Source organism: Scomber scombrus, chromosome 5 (assembly GCF_963691925.1).
Source record: "Scomber scombrus chromosome 5, fScoSco1.1, whole genome shotgun sequence".
Lineage (NCBI taxonomy): Eukaryota > Metazoa > Chordata > Actinopteri > Scombriformes > Scombridae > Scomber > Scomber scombrus.
The window spans coordinates 12,145,183-12,155,299 of NC_084974.1; the positions used below are offsets into that span (position 1 = coordinate 12,145,183).

General features: G+C 39.1%; 1 protein-coding gene across 1 annotated transcript; it reads left to right on the forward strand.

Annotated features, from left to right (window-relative positions):
- The first annotated feature begins 3,130 nt into the window (after positions 1 to 3,130).
- Positions 3,131 to 7,844, forward strand: aipl1 (aryl hydrocarbon receptor interacting protein-like 1). Its single transcript, XM_062419540.1, has 6 exons — positions 3,131 to 3,235; positions 4,773 to 4,952; positions 6,604 to 6,792; positions 6,920 to 7,096; positions 7,215 to 7,356; positions 7,645 to 7,844. The coding sequence occupies exons 1-6, from the start codon at positions 3,131 to 3,133 to the stop codon at positions 7,842 to 7,844; spliced, it is 993 nt and encodes a 330-aa protein (XP_062275524.1).
- Positions 7,845 to 10,117: the final 2,273 nt, after the last annotated feature.

Sequence of the window (10,117 nt, forward strand, 5' to 3'; positions counted from 1 at the left end):
CTGACACAAGTGTTATGTGGAAACGTGAAGCCTCCAGTGCACAAACACGGAGAATGGACTTTTAAGTGAAGTAGGAGACATTTTGTGTACAGCAAGATGTTAATAAGAGAGAAGGCATAATCTCCTTTTAAGGATCATAACAAGATGATTGAACTTTTTTTTTAACAACCATATCAGATTCCAAGCATAATATTTTCATAAATCTTAAACATGTTTGAGTTTATCTTTAAAAAAAAAAAAAAGTAAAACTATTCTTTGTGCAGCTGAATGGACCCTGTTAGTGTTATATTATTATAAATTATATTTTTGGATTATAATGATTCTTTAACATGTAAGCATAATTTTATATATCTAGTCATGGAGGAGCTAATTCTAACTATTTACACATATAATAACACATCATTTGATATGCTCATTATAGGTTTTTAAAATCTTAATAAGTAACAAGGACAGATAAATATAGTGGAATAAAAATTGAATGTAACATTAAGTTGCATAAACTTGTAATAATGAACTACAAGGACTTCAGATTTTCTTAAGTAAATTTACTTATTCTTCAATACTGATGTGTGTGTGTGTGTGTGTGTGTGTGTGTGTGTGTGTGTGTGTGTGTGTGTGTGTGTGTGTGGGTGTGTGTGTGTGTGTGTGTGTGTGTGTGTGTGTGTGTGTGTGTGTGTGTGTGTGTGTGTGTGTGTGTGTGTGTGTGTGTGTGTGTGTGTGTGTGTGTGTGTGTGATGCATGCTGATCCCCACACTGCTCTTCCTTTTGCATTTGCCAGGTCAGCTCTATGTCAGTCTGACAGGAAAAGAAAGAAAGATTCTCTCTTTCTGTCTCTTTCAGTTTCATTCCCACCGCAGAGGCACAAAAAGTTTTACACATCCATAAACATTATGCTATGCGTGTATGTTGTGCGTCATGGAAGGAACCTTCCCCTTGAGGGTTATGTATATGAATGAATGGCCTTTACAGAGGGAATGGCTCCTCTCCAGGAAATCCATGACTATACTTTCCAGAAATAGAGTATGACTTGCTTAAAGTGGAACTAATGCATCAGTGATGGGTTTCAAGCAGGGCTAAATATGATGGAGACCAGGGTGTACCTCCTGCTTGCAGGACTGTTCACAGCTGAACTTGTTCTCGAAGATGTGTGTGCATGCGCTTCAGCACACTGGCACATTTGATTTCCCACACTACAAATTCAGATGTGCATACACATAAAACACACACACGTAAATGCACCTAGACACACATAGGCAGAGCAGTAGAGAAAGGTGTAGGCGGTGTGACGCAAGCAATATGAGTCACTGACACAAAGCCTGAGTTACAGCACACACCATTGTCATAGTATCAGTTCACCAACAGGTTGGACGGATTGCTGCTCTCCCTCCTCTCACTAGCAGGAAGTAAATGATCAAAGGTGAGTACACAGACACAACCTGAAATCACCAGATCATCTACAGTAAATCATCTTCTTTCAAGAATGGTGCTGTGTCCAACCATGACGATTATTCACATAATCGGTTTCTATAAACAAAAAGGTAGCAAAATAATGTCTTCTTGCTTTTCAACTCAGAGATACGATTATGATGATGATGTAAAAGGCTGTAACTATAGCAACACAAACCTGTCATCCAAGGAAAGCACCACACCATATGCCCCTGTTGCATTTTCAGTGTTTCCAACACCACAGAGAAATTCTACCCCAGTCTGTAGGTGCAAAGAATGGAGGATGGATGATTTTTTAGCTTTTTAAGTATACTGTATAGTATCACATATAAATGTCTCAAAAGGCTTTACAAGTCTACATCAGCAACACTTTCAAACCCAGGCCCAACTTGGCCAAGAACACCACTCCTGCTGCATTGCCACTTTTGTCCACAAGGGGGCATACAAATCTGCTCATCGCCTGTGCTTGGAAAGCTGCCAAGTACATACCGAACTGTTGCCCAATCCTGTTTGTCATATCAGTGGGGGGAAAAAGGCAAACTTGATAGTATGTTGCAGCGCTATTCAGGGGTATAGAGGTCTTATTTGAATAGCGATAAAGCAGCAACCTTGCCTGATAATTCATGGTGAAATACCTATACTGCTGTGCTATGTTGCTCCACAGGGGAAACACAAAGCTGTAAAATTATACAACAGTGTGCGCTGCCAGGGTACAGTTATGGGGTTTTCTATTTGTACAATTAGTACGGAATAAGGCATTAACACTGGGTAATGTTTGAGAATAATTGCCCCTCAAACTGCTTGCAGACTTTGTTAGCAAACACGACAGGAGCCTTGGATTACTCTCACACACACACACACACACACACACACACACACACACACACACACACACACACACACACACACACACACACACACACACACACACACACACATACACACACACTGCCCAGATGGGAGACAGATGTTTAATAGACAAGGTCAAGGAGTCCATACAGTAATTGTCTGCCCCGCCATTTCTCAGTATTCACTGCATTGTTCAAATCACCACATCCACATAAATCCAGGAAATTTCCTCTGGAATGGAAACCATGTCCTACTCTCACAGACCTATTTGTGTTCCTTTACTTTAGCTCTTTCTCTTTCTTTCTCTCTCACTCACACACACACACACACACACACACACACACACACACACACACACACACACACACACACACACACACACACACACACACACACACACACACACACACTGTCTTATAATACATCCAACAGATCTGGATTCTTCACCCACACAAACATACTTTCACTCCTAAGAAAACAAAACACCTTCATGTCAAGCATTTGCTGCTGATAGTAGCCATCCAAAAGCTTGTTCCACTCCTCATTTCTCACACTCTAACACCCTGTTTCTCTTCGTTTCTGGATGTTTCTAGAGGCTGACATTCAGAGAAAGTGCTGATGGAGACTGATACCCAATGCAACACAAAGACAATGAAACATAAGGAGAGGAGGAGACGTTTCTAATCTCATTATCCCTACCTAAACTAATCCAACACCTCCAAGACATCCATACCCTTTATACATGTGGTGCGCCACTCATCACACACACAGACACAACTCATAAGATATACATGCATGACAATATAAGGTGACCAATATCTAAAAACGGGAAAACATGTCAGATATGCAGGAAACGCTGCTGCTGGGCTCAGATAGCATCAAAAAAACCATCCTGCATGGAGGGACTGGAGATATCCCAAGATTCATCACTGGGGCAAAGGTACTGTAGGCCATTTACACTTTCTAATAAATCTACAACACCACATTTTTTTCATCTATACAGACAAACTCAGAAAATAAGTTTGATTGAACAGTATCTCTAATAAACTATTATTTCTGGTCCTGTTTTGGACAATTAAAAGAGCATGAATGAAATGTGTCAATATTTTAAATCTAATTAGAGGCAGTAATGGAGTTTAACATTATGCACTTAATAATCATATTGTGGACAGCATCATATGAGCAGGCAGACACTAAACAGGGCAGTTTTATAAATTATATTATATAGACTTTTAAACATTGCAGATGTGCTCTTATTTAATACTAATATTAATAAAAAATCAATTCTGCACATTAAACTTGGGGTCTGTATGTTATATCTCCTTGAGGATGCCTCTTATATGTGTCCTATGTGCTGGACTTAAAGGAGCAACAAGTAAGACTGTTACTGGCCTGTTGAACAGTGTGACCATAGTCTGTGAAAGGGTTTATGTTCAATGCGGATGACTTCATTAATTGAAATTTATGGTTTTTCATTTCCTGGGCTTGCAACAATTTCTACCTAAACAGGAAGAGTGAGGGGACGCAGATTAATTTTGTTGCAATTCCCACTGGCAGCCAGTTGAGGTTGATAGAGGACACATATCACTCAAGTCCCCTTTTAATGGGCAAAATATTTTAAAGGTAAATCGATACACTTTGAGTTACCATATGCTTAAGGTGTGACAAACTTAGTCTAACGTAAAGAACACTATTTTAAAATGTGTAGATTCAATATTTTATGAGGGGAAACCTCCTCTAATGTGAGAGATAAACCTTTTTGACGATTCTTTGCTTCAAACAATAGCATATGTCTGTGATATAAGAATATGTTACTTTGCCATGTCCTTATTTACACCAGCTGTGTGAGGCTCATGACCTTCCGTGGCTTATTGAGTCTGTGTTTGTTTTTCTGCATATGGAGATCTATTTGACACTAAAATCCATTTTGACTTGTAGGGGGAACCCTATATGAGGGCTCTGCCACCATAAAACATGAGAGAAGCAGGGAAAAGAGCCATTTTTGCACCACACTGAACGCTTGGTTTCACTTTTCTTGGACATTATACAAGCATGCAACCTTGGCATGTCTGTCCTTCCTTCTATCTGTCTGCCTGTCCTCTTAAATAAGATGAAGCTGGTGACATAACAACTTTGTTGAGACTGAAGTTCATTTGTGTATAGCAGACCCATGTTTCAACAGAGCATGTCATCATTATCAGTCAGTGAGTCTTGACTTGTGGCAACTCTACCTCTCGCAATTTGATTTATGATATTTGGTAACATATATTTGATGTCTAATAATAATGTCACATGGAAATCCTTCATAAAACAGTCATTGTCCTTTTTTTTTTTTCAAAGTTGGCGCATATGCATAAAAATATGCACTACTGATGAAGACATTTCTCCCACTATTTTTGTCCACACTGTATAGTTTAACAAACAAGCTTTAATTCTCCTCTCACCATGGTTCTCTCCTGTGGTTGTGTTTACTCCAGGTGACGTTTCACTTCCGCACTCAGTTGTGTGATGACGAACGCACCGTGATAGATGACAGCAAGGTAGTTGGGAAGCCCATGGAGATAGTGATTGGCAACATGTTTAAACTGGACATCTGGGAAACTCTGCTGTCCTCGATGAGGATCGATGAGGTGGCCGAGTTCTGGTGTGACATCACTGTGAGTAGTAAAAAAACAACTAAAACATTAAATAGTGTCTGCTGGCTTTGTGTTTCCATGCTTACTTGCATGTTTGATTTTAATCACAAGATTATAGTCTGTATAGGGCAAATTTGCTCTAAGTGCACTTCAGAAAGCATGATGTCATTCTGCAGATGTGGAAATTATAGATGCTGCTTTCAATAATAAACAACAGAGCAACACAATAAGACAAGCTGCATGTTCTCAAGTAAGGGCAAACTTGAGAACAATTAACGGTTATCAAAGTGGCTAAATAAAAATCACTCATCTGAATCATTGTCAGTTTGATTACACTAAATTCTCTGCAAATTTTCTTTGTCAGTAATGCTGTGTTTTTATGTATGTGGTTTCTGTGACCTCTTCCACTTATAAAAGCTGTTGTCCTATGCAGATACTTAATATAATGACATATAAAGTATGTTAATATACCAAGGGAAGATGCACACATACCTTCTTAAAGTAATTTAATGTATGTGTATGTTATATAATCTATCATTTGCTATATCTGATCTGTGTATGACTGTGTGCATGTATGTGGAATGTGGTCAGAGACAGATGGGTTGAGGCATACTGTCATTAATCTGCAGCAGCCTCACTTTTCCCTAATCGGCTCTGATTCCTGCTGAATCAGCACTACTGACTCCCCTCCACTCTGATTAGATTTGATGGGGCTTACAGCATTTATTCACTCCTCTGAACAACATGGCAGCACCACATACTACCACAACTGGATATTTTGTGCAGTATCAGTGGGCACACCATCCAGTGGAGGGGAAACAGCTCACAAAGACACTTAAAATACAATAAGATTCTATTCAGTTCAATGTAAAATTTATTAGACTTCCTGTATATGAAAAGTATAGTTTATACAACCATCCTACCCTTGACTAGTTCGTAACAACAAAATTAAGTCTGTTCAAGAAAAAATAGTGTTTTGTTTTTGCTTCTACTGATTAACACTATTCAATTGTAAAGATGTAGTCACAAAATACAAATGATTTATACTGTGTTATGTTTGGAATGATAATGCTGATACAAAATGTAAAAATTATTATATAAATACTTCAAATGAAATTTGAAAGATCAGGAAAGACGGGGTTAGAGGTCGAGTATCATTCAAGAAAACTGTATATTCAGCCACTAAATGTATAGCGCAGTTTAAAAGGAATCTTAAAGTCCAAAAACATCCAAAAGATGTACAAGAAAACTGTGTATGCATCCACTACATGTATAACACAGTTTAAAAGGAATCTTAAAGTCCAAAAACATCCAAAAGATGTACAATTTTTTCCACATTTTCATTTGAAATTTTCAATTTTACAGTTACTTCCAGTAGTAAAGGACACTTAAAATAAAAAGGCATGTTCAGATTACAAGGTAGAAATGTTGCTCTTTGAGGGACACAGTGACACCTTCAGGGGACAGATGGTAACCAGGGTGCAAGGCCAGGATTAAAGGGAAAGCCCAACATAGTTGAAGTTGAATTTAAATATTATTACATAAATCCTGGAAACAAGAAAAAACACAAACCTGTGGACCTCCTAAGATTGTGCAACAATCTTTTTGTCTTGAGTCTAGACTACAGGCCATTCACAAAGACAAACCATTATAATGAAGTGACTCTCTCCAGCACACTGGTGTTTATCCATTAGTGTCCAAGAGCATGAGACGCATTGCAGAGGGAAAAGACCCGGTCGACTGGCACATCCATACATGTGGTATGGCCAATATGTTTGCCTACAACAGCCTTGGGTACGATGACTTGGATGAGCTGATGAGGGAACCAAAGCCCCTCTACTTTGTCCTGGAGCTGATCAGGGTGAGAAAGAGCAAGACGAAGACATTTTTATCGATGAGAAACTGCAATGGCAAAGAAAAGTTAAAAAAAAAAAATACAATACTGTAACTTGTGAAAACAAACTAACATGCATGTGTGTGCTTGACAGGTGCATCAGCCCAGTGAGTACAGCAGGGAATCGTGGGCTCTGAGCGATGAGGAGAGGCTGAAGGTTGTGCCCGTGCTGCATGGTCAGGGGAACAATCTGTACAAGGCAGGACGCTACCAAGAGGCCATGCAAAAATACAAGGAGGGCATCATCTGCATCAAAAACGTTCAGACCAAGGTAACTCAATCAAATTAGTTGTCCAAAATGTATTATTTGCTTTTACAGTGTAGCATGTGAACCACTTACAAAGAGATATGGATCCAAAATAGACCTGACAAGAGTGTTTCCCTTGCAGGAGAAATCTTGGGAGGTCCCGTGGCTGAAGTTGGAGAAGATGGCCAACACCTTAACACTCAACTACTGCCAGTGTCTCATGTGTGTGGAGGAGTACTATGAGGTCATCGAGCACACCAGTGATATAATCAATCAGCACCCAGGTTAGGCACTGACGAAGTCTGTAGGATGATGATGAAGTCAGGGGTTACTAAAATGTATAAAACAGAAAAAGTTGCTAGATATATATATATATTTGCATGTATTCATAGATTCACATGTGAATGTAATACAGATAGGTATTTATCTTTTGCAAATACTTTACTGTTGTCAGTTAAATGCATACTTTCAAAATCTCCAGAAATGCAGAACAGGCATACTGTGTACTACAGAGCAGCAGATGTCCCTCACATTAATATGTACTGACAAACACGTTTGTATTTGTCCTCCAGGGACAGCAAAGGCCTTCTACATGCGTGGGAAGGCCCACATGGAGGTTTGGAACGAGGCGGAGGCTCGGCAGGACTTCAGCAGGGTGCTGGATCTCAACCCAGCCATGAAAAAAATAGTGAAGAAGGACCTGGCTGTGCTTAACATGCGTATGGAAGAGAAGAACCAGGAGGATAGGAACAAGTACAAGGGCATGTTTTGAAGAAGCGGCTGCAAGATTGACTGCAGCTAAAGCTGGATGGAGAATCAGTGGAGTGATGGGCTAAAGAGGAATAAAAGTGTAAAATATCTCCATGCTTAATTTTACCTTTAACCACCACAGCTGACTCCCTACATAGACTTCCACAAGGGCTGTGAGACATTCAGGAGTGTGAAAGAGGATTTGGTTTGTCTTTGTTTTCCCACCAAACAATGGCTGAAAGACCAATGTATGTTAAGTGAAGGCCTTTTCATTCTTATAATTCTATATAATTTGGTTAACACTTAAATTGATTTGTTTGAGGCAAGGCAAAGCAGCTTTATTTATATAGTGCATTTCATACCCAGGGGCAACTCAATGTGCTTTACATACAAACAAAACATTTAACAGTAAGAATTGGAAACAAAGAACATCAAAACATACAATTTAAAAAAATAAAAATAAAACCCAATTGAGGGGTTGTTTTGATGGCATATATAGTGGCAGTATTTGAGTAAGCTCTTGATTATTATGTGAAAATAATGATTATTTGATTTACTTTATTTATTAAAGCCTTTGATTCTAGTGTTGTTTATGTAATCTATCATTTCCATGTAAATCATATATCCATTGCTGATTGGTTTCCACTAATAAATCGCCGGAACAGGCTTTTACTGTATGTCTGTGCTTAAATCTTCATCCTCCACCATCACTCTAGTTTATTTTTAAGTCATTTTAAAGAGCTTAAGTAGCCGCTATTTGTTTTTGAAGCCCCCCTTCCACTCAATGATATGTATTTCTTCTTGTTCCTACAGTTGGCTGTTTGTGTTTCACTGTGAAGAATAATGTATGTGCAGAGTTAGACACTGGACCACTGATTTCATATTCATCTGTTAAAAGTGGAAAGTTTCTCTGAGCTCATTGAAAATCTGATTTGAAGGGGCGGGCCTACGAGCATGATTTGATACACCACATCTAGTTTGGAGGCATTCAAAGGCCATATGTGATGAGATATGTAAGTATGATGTAGAAACTTGAACTCTCCAGTGCACACACACTGAGAAAATACTTTTCAGTGAAGTGGGAGACATAATGTGTCCATCAACTTTTCTGGATTTTTAATAAGGTAGAAGGAGAAGATGCTATTTTGAGGATTTTTAACAAAGTAATCAAACATTTTTGTGGGAAAACATACAATTAATTATTCCAAGCAGAGGATTTTTATATGTCCTAAAACATGTCCGGAGGGGATCTTGAAATATTTTTACAAAAGGAAGTCAGCTCCTTTTGTCTTGTAAGCAAACAGTCTTTCCACAAGGTGGGGCTCTGTTCACAATTATCCTTCTAGTTCAGCCTGAGCTCAACATGGATCCTGTAAAAACACAGTAGGAGAAATTAACCTGAGCCTTAGCAGCATTCCCATCTTCATGAGGAGTCTTGGGGCTCATAAAAATAAACGATCTGGGCTGTTGAGGCTACTGCTTGTCTCCTTCCCGTCCTTTGTTTCTTTAAAGTGCTCATTGTAGACTGTTTGTAACATGATGGTGAGAGATTAGAGAGATGGAAAGAAGCAGGGGGAGACTAATGAGCAGGTTGATTTATGACTAATACCTGTGGTTTTCGGGATATAGAAATACACTGAAGAACACATTTGAATGCACTTATGTTTGGGCATTGGTATGAAATATTAGATCAATAGTATTACATCACATTGAGAGCTCAGTTTCATTCAGGGAATCCCCACTCATCACTATCTGCACTGTTCAGTACTGCAGGCCATAGAGCAGTGTAGCAGTCACTCTGGGAAATAAGGCTGACGCTAATGCAATGGTCTAATGATGGGGAGAAATCAATAGCACCAGATCAAAGGCACAGATGATCGAGATTAAACATTCAAGCTACCATCCAGCTCATTACAACTGTTTACTAATGCAGCTCTTGCTGGTTGCTGAGTCTTCGCCTGATCAGAAGCAAGTAAACAACTAAAAATGTGGTTAAATACTGGAACACTAAGTAGAAATCATACGCAATTATATTTTCAGATTCAATAAAACATTTTGTAAATCCACACAATCGGATATCTTAAGTGTTATCTAGAGAATTGACTCAGAGAGTTGATTTATGATGAAAAACAGCACTACAGGAAATTCTGCATAGCAGCACAATCTGCTGCTGGCTTGCCTCCATAAACCACTGGTGCTGATGTTGAGAAGAGGAGAAGAAAGGGAGGAGGAGGAGGAAGAGGAGGAGGAGTACGGGGGAGTGATGGGGAGGGGGCTCCGCGCCAGACTGCCCTG